General features: G+C 36.3%; 1 protein-coding gene across 1 annotated transcript in view; it reads right to left on the bottom strand.

Moving 5' to 3' along the window:
* ARID2 (AT-rich interaction domain 2) overlaps positions 1-17315 on the bottom strand; it is a 107102-nt gene that overhangs the window by 3388 nt on the left and 86399 nt on the right. Inside the window, exons 16-20 of the mRNA XM_069802234.1 lie at positions 10731-10879; positions 5434-5572; positions 5249-5334; positions 812-935; positions 631-722 (exon numbers count right to left, since the gene is read on the bottom strand). Coding sequence (XP_069658335.1) covers positions 631-722; positions 812-935; positions 5249-5334; positions 5434-5572; positions 10731-10879 — 590 coding nt within the window. The remainder of the gene's footprint in view (positions 1-630; positions 723-811; positions 936-5248; positions 5335-5433; positions 5573-10730; positions 10880-17315) is intronic.

Here is a 17315-nt window from a genome sequence, read left to right as displayed (position 1 = left end):
GTGATTACGGGCACAGTAAGTAACTACTACTTCTTTTGCATCATAAAAGAACATTTCCTACTTAGTATCACAAATCAGTATTGGTCTATTTACATACTGAAGGATCTTCTACAAGGGAGAGGAAAGCTGACTGAGTCATTTAGAGTTAACTCAAATTTGGAGGGGAAAGCAACACAGAGGCAGCAAGTATGGAACGCAACTGCGTGCCACTCCACAATTTAAGAAAATGGTCATAAGAGCTCATTCGCCCCTCTTTCAAGTTGAGATAAAAGGGTACTACCAATGGGAAATTGCTTACAGAAGAATTAGTTTTCAGAGTCATGCAGTACTGCCTTCAGGAGGAAAAGGGACAGACCCACAGCAAAGGCTTCTCTTATCTGTCTCCAAAAATCTAACCTGCCAAATTTACCAGACAGATTCCGAAAGTCTGGATCACAAACACTGTCTTAGGTAAAACGCTGCTGAGCACTTCTGTGGGGAACTAAACAGTGCAGAACTGATAGAAAAATTGTACTGTCAATATACTTATTGGTTTTTTTAAAGGACAGGTAAAACCTACCTATTGGTTGGTACTTAAAAGAACAGAAACAACACTGCCCACTGGTATTAGAAGAATCATACAATGCTTACCTGCGACCACATTCTGAATATTTACCAATATTTTTTAATATTAAGGCAGCTGTTAATCGGATGTGTTTAGTTATTGGTCCCTCTTTTTCATCCTACAAAATTAAAGAGAAAAAAAAAAAGTAAAAGCCCCATAGTAGCAGGCAACAATTACTATCTAAAACTTGAGTCAAACAATACTAACTGTGAAATCTCTGAAGACAAGGTTTCTTGATCCCCTCCTTAATGCCATTAGGGCAGCACTCGGATGATTCACAATGGCCTTCTGTGCTCTGGGAGTAGAGGCAGGACCCCCCGCAGCTGGCTGCCTACATTAGTAAAGAAAGAATTAATAAAAATAAGCTTTGCACCACTTTCTACAAGATTAACAACCCTGAAAATTTGTATTTTTTTTTAACCTATCTGAACAGACACACAAAGATCCATTAATACTTCATGCTGATATGAGATTTGCCTTTTGTTTCCACAGAGATAAACCTTATTGCAAAGCCTTCAAAAGAGTCATGGGCTTTATTTTATGTGAAAAAACACTTCTCTTGAAGAAGTACTGCTCACCACCCATGACATTTGTGATGGAAAAGTAATATATTGTACTAATGACATAGCCACTTCCTGAAGTGTATCTATTTAAAGGAATGTTTTATCAGACAGGCTTTAACAGGAACTGTGATAGCAGCTATGCAAATGTCATCTGAGATTTGGCCAGAGAATGTCCTTAAAATATAGCTATTCAAAACTTGACACAGCTCACTGGGACCATTAGACACTAAGACAATATAAAATACTTATTAACTGTGGTTAGTGAGGAGTAATATAAAGTAACATGATTTAAGTTACGATCTAAGACATAAAACATCTAATTGTTAAATTAGATCAAACATTTGTAAAACCAATTACCTGTTACTGCAGCTTTCAAACTGAGATTAATAAATTAATCAGGGTATTTTATAAAGCTGGTACAAATAACAAACATAGCTGAAGCAAATTCTCCATTTTCACTATTAACACTGAAGTCAAAGCTCTGTTTCATGTAAAACTTTGAAATTACTCATACAATTAGAGTTTAGAATGTATAAATATGCAACTTCACTTAATGAGTAAGACTCATAATGTCATCTCAAAGGAAAGTTTTGCAGTATCAATGGTGAAAAATATCACCACACTTCAATATATTGAACAATATAATATCATTATGAAGTCTTTTAATACCCTAGTAGAATGTGGTTAGAAGTGCAAGTAGTGCTTACTTGCAAAGGTAGTATAAATCAAATGTGAATGTTCTGCTTTTTAAAATGAAAGTTAGCCTGTAAGAGTATTATTTAGGCATCTTTCACTGTAAGTGAATAGTCTAAGAATAAAACTTGAATTCTCTTATTCAGACAGATTTTCTTCATAATCTAAAATTCTAACAACAAGGAAACCTAGTTAAAAATTAGAAAAAAGGGTTCATATGAGTGGTTTTAAACTACAAAACAGAAAATTAAGAAGTAGTAACAAACAGACTCCTCCCTAAAAACTTAGCTCATAATCACAGTCATCCTCCCCTGAATGGAAATAAGAATTTGAAAACCTTTATGAAGTAAAGGCACAAGGGTAGGAGCTAAATTAAGAAGCTGTTGGGCCATGACATATGTTTATAGGAGACCGAGTACCACAGTAAAGGAATTATCATTTTCATTTTTAATTTCTAGAACATTTTTGTTCTCCTTATATTGAGAAGAACAAGGATTCATCAATGGAGGCTATTCCGACTGTCTCTCTTCAACAGCTATCATACTATATTTTAGAAAGTTGAAGTACTATTGCCTTCATATTGAAATATTGAAAAAGGGACAACTGCAATAAATTAGGAAGATATTAAAAGATTGTCTTCTCTTTTTGATTTTGGAAAAAAGAATTTGATAAAAAGTTACGGAGACATCAAGTGGACTGACTTGTGTCTGTGGGCAAGTATCTCTCTCAAGAAACATCTAGATTTCTTGAATTTATTTAATTAATTTATATACTTAACTTCAAACCATACCATTCATCTTGTGATTTAAAGTTATCTCTTGCCCCACTCCCATGGTGCGTGAAGAGTATTTTTGGTAGCTCACGCTACCACCTTTGCTTCAGTGGCAACAAGGAAAAAAATTAACGAGAATCCAAAAAGATTCAAATGCACAAAGCTACAGTGAACATACAGTTAACTGCTACTGCTACCTGACCTTCCAGAATGTAATATTCAGCTACCTCTGAAAACCAGAAAAGGAAGAGTTAATATAATACAACTTTAAAAGCAAAGAAATACAGAATTGAGGTATACAACCAATTCTGTAACGCAGCTTAACTTTGCCTACCTGGTTCTAGCAAAAGCCATTACAGATTTTTTCAGGTATGTATCGTGTTATGATAGACAGAAATGTTTAGGGGAATGAGCCCTTGTTTGGTAGCGTTCCACAGATTTTACTTCCAGCACCAGTAACACTCACACTATCTGCACTCTCCGACGTAGGTGTGGTTTTACTAAATGGTGAGGGATTAAGTGAAGAGAGTTGGACTAATTAATGCCTATATGCTTCATCTCGGCACCAGTTTTTTTAAGTTGTTTCAGCTCCATACAAGAGTTTAGTCATATGGATGATCAATGGTGTGCTGATAAGTCTGAGAAGTTTTTAGGACTCAACAAAAAGTAAATTAAGCCAAAACTTTGTTAAGTCAGCTTTTAGACATGACTATGTAAGCCAACTTAAGGTAACCTGTTGGAGCAAGCTTAGGGTTTTGTTTGACAAGTCACTGATTCTGGAAAGCAAATGATCAAGTCTTCTCTTCCTCATGTAGCTAGATGCTCTTTTCAGTTATGAGAACGTAACTCTGTAGCAGCACTACAAGATTATGTGGGTTACACATTACATATAATCAAAATATTCCCATTTGTTGATTTCTTCTTTGGCAAAAGAATAGTAACGGAGAGGTGAGGGAAGAGAGGAAGAGTAACAGACAAGGAACCTGTATGATTTCATAAAACAGCTGAGTGTATTCACTGTTGTGAGTGCTGACAAAGATCTCATCCCTTCCTTTTGTTCCAGCTCACCTCCTCTACTGGTGTTCAACTGACTCTAAAGCAAGTGCATTCCACTCATCTAGCAAACCCACTTTTTTGATTGATTAGGTTTTTAAAAAAAAAACCCAGAACTGATTTACCATGCAATCAGACAAAAACTAAAGCTAGTTCTCTCACTGTAAGCAGTGTGTAGCCAAGAGGAAGAACAAGGGATGGCAGGGAGAGTCAAAACATCTTACTTTGAGTAGTGGAATGCTCTTATTTCAACTTGTATTCTGAAACTGCATCCTTAGTACCTTGTGATATTGCAGTCTCAATATTTCAGTGAGAACTGGTTACGCATATAAATTCCTACTTTCTGAATCTGACCTAATTAGGGAATTCTGCCTCAGAAGATGGGATGTATGAACATTTTTTTCTAATATGAGTACCTGTGCCAATTTTAAAGAAGCCTGTGAGGACACAGAGCTACTGGATATGTTATCTGTGTGATGGAACATTTTTGAAAAGGCAGAGTTGAGATCACATCATGCTAGTAGACGGTATCAGCCCTACGCTTCCCACTTACCAAGACTACATTACCATCATTCTTCATTTTGTGGTTTTCAGAGGTCTGAATGTTGTCAGTGTAATGAAATAAGGCACCATAAATCAATCGTAAGTCTATGTTAAGAAGTTTGTTTATATTAAAAAAATAAAAGGACTCCCAAACTAAATTTCTTAGCTTTCACACTCAACTATCTCTGTTGCCTCCAGCAGCTTGGTAGCAATTTAACTAGCCACAGAACAGACCGCAAAAATCTGCCTGGGACCATGAAATTACATCTTTAGCTTGCAACAAAGAGATTCCAGTTAGTTACTAACAAAGACCTAGTCTTAATACACTTAATATAAGTAACTGAACCCTGAATAACTCCAATATTAACATAACCATCCCCACAACCCCACGGCAATGAGGTTGTGCTCTCCAGTATTAATTCCAGATGGTTGAAATCATTTTGGGAAGGAGGAGAGCCAAAACTGATTCCAGGTAGCAGCACAAAATTAGAAGACTCAGAGGAGTTGGTATTTGCCTTGTTTGCTTGTTTAAAGGAAAGTTTATTACAAGAGTCCCTGGATCAAGTCAGCCCAAATTTAGACCACAAAACTGGAAGGAATACAGCAAGTTACAAGACAATCCATTTCAGCTGTACGAAACAGCTGAACTGTACACAACAAATAACTTTCCATTTGGATTACAAGCACTTTCCTGTTACAATAGAAGTTATAAAATGCTGTCCAGTTGGGAAAAATCAGGATAATATGTTGAGAACAACGTTCATCACAGAGTACTGACCCATATACCTTAAAGAATTACCTGTTCTGTTTATGGTAACTGCAACCACATCTCCCACATAAGAATCTATTCCCTCTTTTGCCCATTTTGTCTTACTATAATGGACCTCACATTTGATTACTGTTGCAGACTCTACATATGCAGAGTTTTAACTAATAAGCCAAGTTATAAATACACAAATTCTTCCAATAATTTCTAATTCTCTTATTTTCCCTATTGCTACTGAGGGTCAGGTCTCTTACTTATTGGAAGGCTTCTGATTTCCTGCTTGTCCATGTTCATCTTGCTTTAATCCTGCAAGCAAAGCATCTCTGGAACAGTGCTTATCCTGTTTGGGGAAAAGAGAAAGACAGTGAGAAAGGTGTGTGAAAATTTACCATGAAATTCCCACTATTTTCTGAAGTAATATGTGAAAGAAAATCTGCACCTGTAAATGGGTAATGAAGGAAAACCTCTGCCGCTGGAAAGGTTCACATCCCTCCCATAAGCACTGCCCTGGGTAGACATCTTTTCCTCCATGTTCAGTTGCTGCATGATAGAAAACCTGTGATGGTGTCTGAAACCACCTACAAAAAGAGGGGGAGGGGAATTTAAGTTTTTGGTTTTTTCCTAGTTAATGGTGAAGCGCAACTATCACAAACATAAACCCATACTGGCTAAACATTTTTATTTTCTGAAACAAGTCATGCATTGATAAATGAGAAGTCGTAAAATTTTAAAAGGAAAAATATGTACATATATTACCAGTGAGCTACCAACAAATGGCAGTATGATTTTGCCAAATCCAATTGAAATATCATGGTTCTGCTTTTTTATTTATACTTTCCCAAAGAAATAATATTTATTAATTCCAACAGATCCATTCTCCGCAATACAAGTAAAATACAGTAATAAAGAGTTAAAAAGTTGAGTTTCATGTTTTCCTTTTCCTGTTTTCCTTCTTTACTGGCAGTCATTCTCAGACCTTATTTAAACTTTAATTGGGAAAAAGAGATGCACACCTTCATCCTATTTGCTCTCAATACCGCATGCTTCTCAAAGCCTGAATTCTAAATACTGGGAAAATGGCTAAGTATCATTTCCTGATGTACACAGCAGTCAAAAAACGTCACTTATGTGACCCTTTTTAACATCTTCAATTAAATCTCAATTTTTAAGTCACAGAATCATAGAACAGTTTGGGTTGGAATAGACCTCCAAAGATCTGCAATGAGCAGGGACATCTTCAACTAGATCAGGTTGCTCAGAGTCCTGTCCAGCCTGACCTTGAATGTTTCCAGGGATGGGGCATCTACCACCTCTCTGGGCAACCTGTGCCAGTGTTTCACCAAATGAAAATGACTTTCCAAAACCTCAAACTAAGCACTTTGCCAGCAGACAGCCCCAAAGCACAGGATATGAGGTATTTCAGCAAATTCATGGCCAAAATAAACAAAAGACTTAGCTGCTCATGATTCATTTCAACACAACTAACCCAACTCATCAACACCCACTTAAGGCTTGGACAGAAGAGGTCTGGAAACCTAGTCGCTGCCATTGGGGAAGTCATTGCCACCAGTCGTCTTCACACACTTGCCGGACAGATGTCACCGGTGCAGCAGTCTTACCGAAAGGAAACACATGCCCCACCTCGGCCACTCCAGTTCACATACCAATATTTTAGTTTCAGTTGACAAGAAAAGTATTTGCATTAAGATGTTTGACTAAACTCACTGGGCTGAACAGTGCCAAGAGGGAGATGACCTCGAATCAGCAACCAGCCAAGGATGAAGCAACATCTTAAACCTACAGCAGTTATGTATGGACAAGTTCAAGTCAGAACTCCCAGCGTATGAATTGCAGATCAGTAGGTGCTTTGATCCAGCCACCTCCTTCCACATCCTACTACTCATTTGAATAGTGTCTATTATGCAAACATACTTGCAATTGATACGTAGGCTTAAATGTACAGATACTGAACCCCATAAAGGTGTCAAAGAGCTAATTTCACCCAGAGACAAGTCTTAGTTATAAACTGAATCCTACTGCAATAACCACCTGTAATACAGCAATTACCTTCTGCGTAGGCAATAAATACTACTCTCTTAAAAAGCATTTATCTTTTCCATGCCAGTCAGCTCTTACTGAAGGGAAGCTGGGAAGAAGGAGAAATACCTGCCTCTTGCTGTTGGTCTGCATAGCTCATAGTAGGAAATGAAAACAAAATGTTTTACATCTACAGTGGCTCAACAGCGAAAACTGATGTTTCGGAGGACAAAAAATTTCTTTCCACAATAAAGGGGAAGTCAGTATGTAAACTTAAGGCTGGCACAAACCTATTTATGAATAATTCCTGGCATGGATGAAATAAAGTTCATGGCATAAGCAAACCCCAAAATGTAGTTTAAAACATTTTATTCAACATGGCAAGTCTTTAAGGGGAGGAGAGGGAAAAAAAAAAAAAAAAAAAAGCTGTTTCAGCTATGTTGGTTTATTCACTGTATAAGACATTCAGTTTTATACTTCAATCACTGATCTAAGATTCAAATTTACTACCATTTTGCGGAGAAAAACTATTTTTCCTTAAAGAAACACCTAAACATAGTAATAAAAAAAAGCTTAAGTACTGAGAATATGGTCAGTTGAGTCTAGACTCTTGTTTCCCCACTTAATTTCTCTATCATTCTGTTCACCTGCTGAACAGAACATTAAACTAATAGCTGACTTGACAGGCAGTGGAGATTCAATAGCATTGCCAATTTACTTTTTAAATACAAAGCAATTCAAGAGGAGACATCTCCTGCCTACCTGTGAAACAAAATAGCAGCTTTTAAATTACACTGAATACAATTAGCAGTACTTGCAGACAGCTGAACTTCAAAGGAAAACAGCTTTCTGTTACATCCTCAGTGCAAAGTAGTGTGGCTGACTGACACCTTTTAGAATTTTACTTCCTAAGATACTAAACCTGAATACGTCTGTGAGAGGCCAATCATTACAACTATTTGCATAATTGGGCCTGATCTGGTTGTAGTCTTCAGACACTACTAAATCTGTTGCATTTTATTTCAAAATCTTGGTATAATGTTTCCTAATTCAGTTTTAAAAAACAAGACAGCAGAACCCACACCCACACCACAGTAATGGTGCTGACTGCAGCAGCCAAGTTAGTGGGTAGGAAAAGAACATACTATTTTATTTATTTGTATTTATTCTGATTTTTAATAAAATGGTTTTGACGGCCTTCACTGCCTTCTGCAATACATCCTGGAAGGGAAACTTAATGCTAATACATTGTGAGAATTAAACTAAAGAACATGTATAGAGGAACAGGTGCAAATGAGTGTATCAAATTTGTCTCCTGTCATATCTTTCCGGTTAATTATGAACACCATGAAAGAAACACTGTTCTATCATTCTACTATGATGAACCTGCCCACTTAATACCTAGGAAAAAATTGCTAAGCAATCATGAATGAAACCAAGTACTGGATGTAAAGTTTACATAGACTAATGACCCAGTCAAAAGAATCTTCTTGTTTTCTATTAAACAAATAAAAACAGCTAAGACTGAGAGCTATAAATAAAACAGTTACAATAACAGGTGGTAATTCCCCATTTTTTTTTTTAATGTCTGTTACAAGCAGAAAGCCTACAGGAGATTTGATGCTCCTGTTTTTAATCAGGCTGTTGTAGAAATATGAATAAACAATACACATTTGAGGAAGATGCTAACAGCATTTTGGTTCTCTCTTCACCACAGCGAACACTGAGTGTAATGTTTATCTAAACTGTTTTAGGCTGGGACTGAAATAAATATTTGAAAAGTGAGAAACAACATAAGAACAAGAGCTGTGTGTCACATGGGCTACAATCTATCAATGCAAAAATCTCTGAAGGCTTTTGAAAATAATTAAACTTAAACATGAACATTAAGCATGAACAAAATCCAGTACGGTTAGTAATGACAGAAGAAACTAAAGCAACAGAAATAATAATCTTTGAAATAAAATGTAGAGATCAACTTGTAAAACATGGGCCTCGCAGCCCTTAACTTCAGTCTCAAGAAAACTTACAGGAATAACATTAAGACAGACTTACAAAAAGACTGATAATGTAAGGTAATCGTAATTGCATTGTTGCTCCTCCTTCCCCAAAATTTGTCTGCACATATTCACATACTAGTTCACATGTAACCATGGAACAAGCTGATACCACGTCACCTTAACTCTACACAACTCATCCTATGTAACTTTAGACATAGAATAAAGTTGGTGAATAACTTTCACTTCAAAACTGTAGTTCAGCAAACTCCTCAAGATGGTATAAATTGGCGAGGCTTCTGCTAAGAAGCCACTCCAGCTTTTCATTTCCACCTCAGTACAACCCACTCTTATACCAACACAGGTGTTCATGCATCTATTGTGCAGCCAGTAGAGTATGGCTCTATGGTTATATTTACTAGCCATGAAAAAGTAAAGTAAAAAGTAAGTAAAGCCTTACATGTACTTCTTACATAGAGAAGTGTCACCTACCAAAGGGAAAAAAAAAAATAATCACTTTTAAGGTGAAAACACAGCCATGATTTAAAAAAGCACCAGATCTCTACAGTACCAGTCAGAGTCTTATCTAAAATCCCTGTGTCTTGCATTGACTTAATGTAAGAAATGCAAGAAACAGAAACTACATCTTCAGGGGTCTACAGATTAACTGTCCTTCAGTATTCCTCTAATTCTGTTCAAATCCTCATTTTCACCATTGGTTCCTAACATTCAAACTTCTCCATTGTTTCATCCCAACTTTCTGAATGCCTACACACCAGCTTTCTACCAAATCAGCTCATCTTTATGCTCCCTTTGTCTCGTCCTACAATGATGAAGTGTCTCACCCCTTTTTCATGCCCATCCTATATGTTATGCAATTTTTCTCACTGTTTTCAGAGTGGCTATTTGACAACTACCTTTGTTTCACCGATCTGCTCCCTTCACTAAGCTGAAAACTAAGCATATTCACAAACCTATGTTATTTTAAAAATCAGTGTCAAGATATACATACTGATAACAAGGGTAGTACCGTGGTTTTTATAAGTCTACATCCAAAAGTCTGCTAGCTCACTCCTCTCTCTTTTAGGGACAACAAAAACAAATCAAAATAAATCTAATCATTGCTGTCTAGTCTTAAGGCTAAGTTCCTTTTTATTTCCTTTTGTGACAATGAAGTCCTGTGGCACACAAATGGTATCGTAATTACTAAAATTAGTCATAATGTAAATAAGACTTTGACCAGGACATAGAAGTGCAACACCCTGCTCTTGCAAAACTGGAAACGCAAGGAAGATTAAAAGCTGGCAACACAAGAAAATGTCAAGACATGATTTTTAACTGGAGTATGTAACTATTTTTGTATTTGCAACACAGAGAACAAGCTTCAGAGCTCGGATTTTTTCTTCTTTTTCACTTAACTACATGACAATATTTTATTTATTACTGAAGAATCAAGATATTGCAAGAAAGCCACACAATAAATCATTTTATGCTCTGAAGTATAACTGAGAGCAGTTAAAATGTCTTGCACCTCACCATCTCAGCTTCAGCTTCCTCAACACTTTTCACCTTCTCTTTTCCCCACGGACAAAAGTATAAGGTAACTTAAGGAAACAGAATGGATAGAACTTGTAGAATCACTTTCTATATACAAGCATCTGTTACATATTAGTAAAAGGTAGTTAAATAAAGGAGCATTTACTTTTTACAAGATTGCCACAGACACATGAAGTTCTGTCCAGGTTTTTTCATTTGCTCTGCATGCTGACTTGCTGCAGTGTATGAAGGCGGCTGCAAATTGATCTGCTGGCCCTGTACTTGCACTGTTGGTATCGATGTTGCAGGTGTGCTCTGTAGAAGAAGTTAAAACACAGTTTTAAACAGGGCTTATTTCAAGACTTGACATACAATTTACTGTTTGTTCAAAGATCTCTTGTTCTACACTTTAATCCACAACAAGTTTTCAGATTTTAACACTCTGAATAAGCATTAATAGACACAATGACATGATGGACATATAACTTTTACACTGTAGTATTTATACAGGAGTTTCCAATATTCAAATTACTAAGCCTTATACCCAAATTCAAATACAGAATCATGACTGCAAAGGAATTTCTCAAGGGCACTAGTGGAGCAAAGGTTAGCATTATTTTGCAAAAGCTTTATTTGTTCTTTAAGAAAAAAACATGCAAACTCAAGAGGTTGCAATATCATCAGCACAGACAGTAGTTTTCTTTCCTATGTAAACGTAGGAGAAAATATTGCTAAAAGAAGTAAAATGAGCACTGATACACCTAAAACTGCCTTATATTCTTTGATGAAATGGTTTTTCTGTGCTGCATCTGTGGAATTCTTGAACTGCCGCATTAGTACACATCAGCCTGTGTTACAGAGTGCGTAAGAAAAGGTAAATTGAACAATGCTGAAGTAACACTCTATCAAAGACCAGCAGACTCAAACTATGACATACCATTTTCTCTATAAAACTTGGCAAATTATATAATTCTTCAAGCTCTTGTAAAACCAGCCAGCACATGTACCTTTATACACAACACCACATGCCCAGAATGCCTAAACATGCCATACAACTTCTATACAGTGAAATATAAACATTTCAGAAAGGAAAAAGATTTAATATTGCACGGGAGCAAGGGGAACAAGACACTTAGTTTTAACAGTGAATAAAAATTATCTTAAAAGTGACCTAAAAAAGATAAAAACAAAGCCAAAATATGTCAATTTTATTTCTTTTTCTGAATAATAGATACTGAACGCTGGCCTTTCCATTTCAGAACAGTGTTTATGTCAGAATACTGTTTCTCTTCTTTCTTTTTTCCTGGAAGGCTCTGGCCAGCAAGACGTTTATAAAGATGATGACAATAAAAAAAATTGAGCTTTTGAACATTATCTAGGAATGCAGACCTAACATCCTTTGCTTTCCTTCTGTTAAAAAAGGAATGTAACACTCTGTTAAAGAGACCAAACAAAACTACTTTCAAGTCTGCGTTTAAGAATATTATAAAAGAAGCACTTTCAAATGGTGCACACAATACTCTTTATATTTTTACAGCTCTGTTACTGAATAGCTTTAGACTTGAACTGTATGGAAACAAACAGTTAAATGCAACTTCTAACATTTCATTTGCATATTGATCTTACATTTTCTTCCTGCTGTTCTCTATTGGCATTGTGGACAAGTCACACAAGGTAACAAGTTAATAATATCACAGATCATACAATGCTAATGAGATGACCAAAAGGACAGCAAAAAAGCCTCAGACCCAAACCACTTCCCATATCCAAGCATAAATCCTGATAAAAATAAGGCAAAACTCAGCAAAACTCCTGAACACAGCACTATTGTACGATGCCTGTGATCTGCATGTGTGAAAAGTTCTAAGAAAGGACTCTTGAGTCCATTAGTCATAACTACAAATAATTTTGAACTCAACAATGATTTCCATCTAAAGATCTCAAAGCTATTTTACAGATTGGGTAAAGAATCTTCACAATGTATCTTTCAACAAAAGGTAAACACAAGTGGGGCCTTTTAAGATCAACAACCCTACAACAAGGCATTTTTAAATTGAAGCTGAAAGTAAAATCGAGTGTCAGCAGTACAGCTTGTTTTGCAATCTTCACTTGGCATCCTGGTATCAATACATTATGATGGTCTTTATATGACTTTTTATCCCTATAGAATAGTCCTTGTCTCATTTAATGTGCTGGAGGGAGAGTGAGCTTACTGAATGTATTCAGTATTTCGTTTAATTCTCATCATTCAATGTGTGCTTCATGTATTATTTACTCCATTCTAAGCAAACCCTGCAATTAATCCAGAATTATGAATTTTCTCAAGGGTTTTTCTGGCAAGCTCTCCTAGTGGTATTCAAAGGTTTTAATACCATCTCATTAAAAAATTGTTGATTTTAAACAAGGAGATCTGAGATATACAACACAAAATGTTACATGCTGAAAATGAAAAAGCATAGAAAGGGAAACAAATTTTCAGGAAAAAAGTTAAAATTCAGTTCCCCCTCCAAGTCCTTTCTACACTTTTTTTTCAGTGAGGGGAAAAAAAGCTGACAAATTTAAAAGAAATGTGTAAAGTAATTGTTGTTGTTTAGAATTCTCTTATTACTGCTGTACTGCAAAGTAGAGTAGTTTCAATCAAACTTGTAGCATTAGGCAGTTACAACTTCCATGTATTTTTAAGTCAAATCTATTTCTTGACTATCAACTGTGCTGATTATATTTTAAAATCAACAGATAAAGTACAGTTACATTTGTTTTCCTAGGTTTTATTTCAGAAACATAAGTTCTATGTTCGAATATCTCAAAGTTTTCCTCACTTCGTTCAAGAGATCAGAAATACTGGTAATTCGGGGGTTTTTTCCCTCCTCTATTTTCATGTATTGATTTAGTAATGCAGGACACATGGGACATTACTAAAATTAGGTATAGTCAGAAATTAAACTCCTTTTTTCCAGAAAGGTACCTAGAAATACTTGCTATGTGCTACCTAGTTTACAGTACTGATCTGCAATTATTATGTAAACTCACTTACTTCTTTAACATATGGAACTATGACAGACTTTTAATTTTTCCTAATGCAGTATTTCTGGGAGAAGTAGTACTGAAAAAAAAATTTCCCCACAGCATAAAGATTTCACAAACCTTCCTACTCTAGCAGAAACATTTAACGATTCCCAGTTCCTCCAGAAATCTAACGCCCAGTACTCTAGTACACTTGAAAGCACTTCATGGCATCTTTTTATAATCAGGTTAGACCCCTCCATGGTATGATTTGCCACTGCCACCACCTAGCACTTTTGCAAATCAGATCTCACTGGATCACGGGACTGAAAGGTACCTCTAGCAGCATCACTATCTCAGTATGGTTTGCCCTGAACTCTTAAAACCACATAAATACAATCCTTAATACTTGTAGAGTCTACTTGCAGAACAGATACTACAGCCTACTTTTAATAAGCAGAGTGATTTTATACCTAGACTGGGTCCCTTTAGAATGGGATATGGGGTGGGGTAAGTCCAGCACGGGCATGAAAACTAAGAGTAAAGCTAAGAGCTTTCTGCTAACTAGAATGGACTGTTTACAAAAGATACTAATTTATTTTTATGCACACGAGCTCCCTACGTGGTAGGAATAACAAACTCTATGGCTTGGGGCCAGAAATGGCCTACACTTCCATTTCACAGAACCAGTGATACCATTCCCTTTACGTATTAATGGATAACTCTTATTTTAGCACGATACCTGCCCATTTTATTTAAAAGGCCTACTGTGCCATCAGCAAGAGAACACACTGCATCCCAGTGTGATGGGGGTCTTGTTGACATATAGAGCCATGTGCAGTTTAAAAGCATTAGGCTGCATTTTTTCTCCCACCATTAGTATGTGCACACCCATAGTAAAAACATTTAACTCAACAATAAACAATTATTAGTAAAAATATTTTTAAAGTATCATAGGATTTACCGTTTTGTACTACAAAATTTTAGGTTTAGCTTCTTCATGATAATGAACATACATAAAAAAAGGTAACCTATAAGCTGAAAATGAATATAGCAGGATTTGAGTGTGAGGAAAGGGTCAGGTGGATGGATAGGCACTAAAATAAATGCTCTTTTCTTGTTAGATTACAGAAGTTTAAGTCTCCTTGCAACAGTGTGCTTCACAAGTGAAGAGCAGTAAAAGCACAGAGATTCTGTAGTTCAGTACTTCCAGCTGAGAAACTCATTTGCTCTGTGGCTAGGAATGAATTACACCTCCTGGAGCTACACACCTGCTTTCTGGTGCATGGTAATTCTCAGCTTCCCAATCAACAGAGAGCAGGAGCAAATAGTTACGGCAATGCTCACACAGTTTTTGCCACCTAAATTTCCACACAAGTATGTTTCAAGTGTGTGGCCTTAAGAGAAATGGGCATGCACTGTTTATGAGGGACGACAGTGATGAGCAGGGAAGTGATTACTTTGAAAGCCAGATAAGGCAATTTAAATCAGATTTGCTCACTTCTAGGAACTTGGCGTGGTATCAGAGCATTCCTTCAAAACACACACCAATTGGGACAAACCAACATGGTTATGTTCAACAGATGTTTTGGAGGCGTTTGAAGAGGAGTAAGAAAAAGTAGAAAAGAAAGGGTACAGGTAGGTAATTGCTCATTTCTTTTTCATCCACAGGTCTAGCACAGTGCCTCAGGAAAGCAATAATCCAGGAACAGGGAACACCAAAATAAAAGGAAGCCAAGGAATTAAAGTGCCAGTTCTGTCTCCTCTCGGACTACATTTCATGAGCTTACAAAATACAGCTGGAGATATAATAAAAAAATTGAAACACTGTATCACATGTTCCTCTTCTGACATAACCCATAGCCCAATTTTTTATAAAAATGCAAAAAATAAAAAGAAAAATCTTTTAAGTCGGTATATATGTAGTTACTTTTCAATGAGTTCTGCTGAGGTGTACAATTAACATGGAATAATCACAGGTTATACACAGACAATACCTGTACTTGTGTAACTGCATTTCAACAGCACTACATGGGCAGTCCCATAAATAACCAGTATATAATTTTCATTATTTTAGTAGGCCATTTAAATCAACATTTTTTCCCCCCAAGCATATAGTACCAGCTCATTTCAGACTACCATTCATATCATGAAACAAATCTTAACTTTTACATTCCATTAAGGATTATTTAGCTCTTTTTCTTGCTTTCCTTAGTTTTCATGTTGCTGTTCACTTCCTCCCCTATTTGTTTGCCCTTCCTTATCTTCAGTTCAAGCATCTTCCCCTTCTCCTCTCTGTAGTTCGTGACAACTAATCCTGCTGTAGTTGCATAAGCAAAACTCTCCTCCCTCTTCTGTCCTCTACCTCTCCTTTTCCAGCCTTCCTGTTGGGTTGTAATTTTATTACAAATTTTCTTCTTCTATCCTTTTCTCACTTCTCTGAAATACAAGCTCTAGTTTAAAATAAAATTTTAAAATGACAAGCAAACAGGAAATCACACACTAACACCTTCAGCAGCTATGCAATTTTGCCACAGCTAATACTCCTTTATTCCCTGTCCCTCACTGTTTTTCTCCATTGGGTTGTATTTGTAATAAATTTCACACTGTTTGCAGAAAGAACCATGTTCTATTTCTTCTGCAAGACAGCCAGTACACATTAGGTACTGCAGAGAGGATAAAACAATGCAGATGCTCAAGTGAAAAAAGTGTTCCTTAGCTGCTGCCTTTCAAAAAGTCAGGGACAAGGAAGCTGCTTATCATACAAGGAAGACTCTCAAAATGGGAGGGAGAAAAATAGGAGATTATACAGGGCCTAGCCTCAAAAGAAGTCATCAGTAAAATTCACACCGAGTTCATGAGAATTTGGCTACATCTTAGTATTTCTGGATGTCTTAAAGATACTCCTAAAAGCAGACTCAATATTGGAAATACTTACCATCTGCTTTTCCAGGAAAACAATTGGTATTGCAGCTGCTCAGCAGCTTTGGGAAAAAAAAGAGCTGGCCAGGATGATTTTGGTACTGTTTATAGTCCAACACATTAATTTTAAAGATCCTTAAAAGTCTTAAGCCAGACTATGATGTTCGCTATGTCTGAACAGAGTACTATAAAGTGGGTTCTATTATAAGTCAGTACTTAGCATTATCACGATAGACATGATTCATAAATAGCCATACGTTAATGGTTAAGGCAATGAGCTAATGAGTTAGATTGTTCAAGATCAAAACTAATTAACTGCTTTTCTCCCACATTTCTGTAATTTTGAAGAAAGGAAGGGCATCCTACAGACACAAGAATGAGCTAACTTCCACAGAAGCAGACATTAAACCAAGTTATTTTAATCTGCAAATTCGTACTTAACGGCAAGCCCAGCTGGCAGCACTTCTGTTTGTACAGGTAATGGAAAATGTAGGAACTATTAATGATAGTGATATTAGTGACAGTGTAAAAAAGAAACTATCAGCACAGAAAATATTATTTTTTCTTTTTTTCCCCTCTATTATCACGATACACGTTATCTAATACAAATGAAACCGTTAACCGCATTACTCCCCTCTTCTCAAAAATCTGGAAGTCTAATAGTTTAGTAGCTGTTTGAGACAACTGAAAATTCTTGTCAGCCACATGTCCAGGGAATAAATAACCACAGGTAATATTTATTCCATTCCAGAGACACAGCCATACCATTTCTATTTCAGCCAAATCCTTAGCAAAGCTATAACAGAAATTCAAACTGTGTAACAGC

The sequence above is a fragment of the Haliaeetus albicilla genome, chromosome 14 (assembly GCF_947461875.1).
Source record: "Haliaeetus albicilla chromosome 14, bHalAlb1.1, whole genome shotgun sequence".
Taxonomy (NCBI): Eukaryota; Metazoa; Chordata; class Aves; order Accipitriformes; family Accipitridae; genus Haliaeetus; species Haliaeetus albicilla.
The sequence above is the reverse complement of the archived record's forward strand: the minus strand, read 5'-3'. Positions and strand labels throughout refer to the sequence as shown.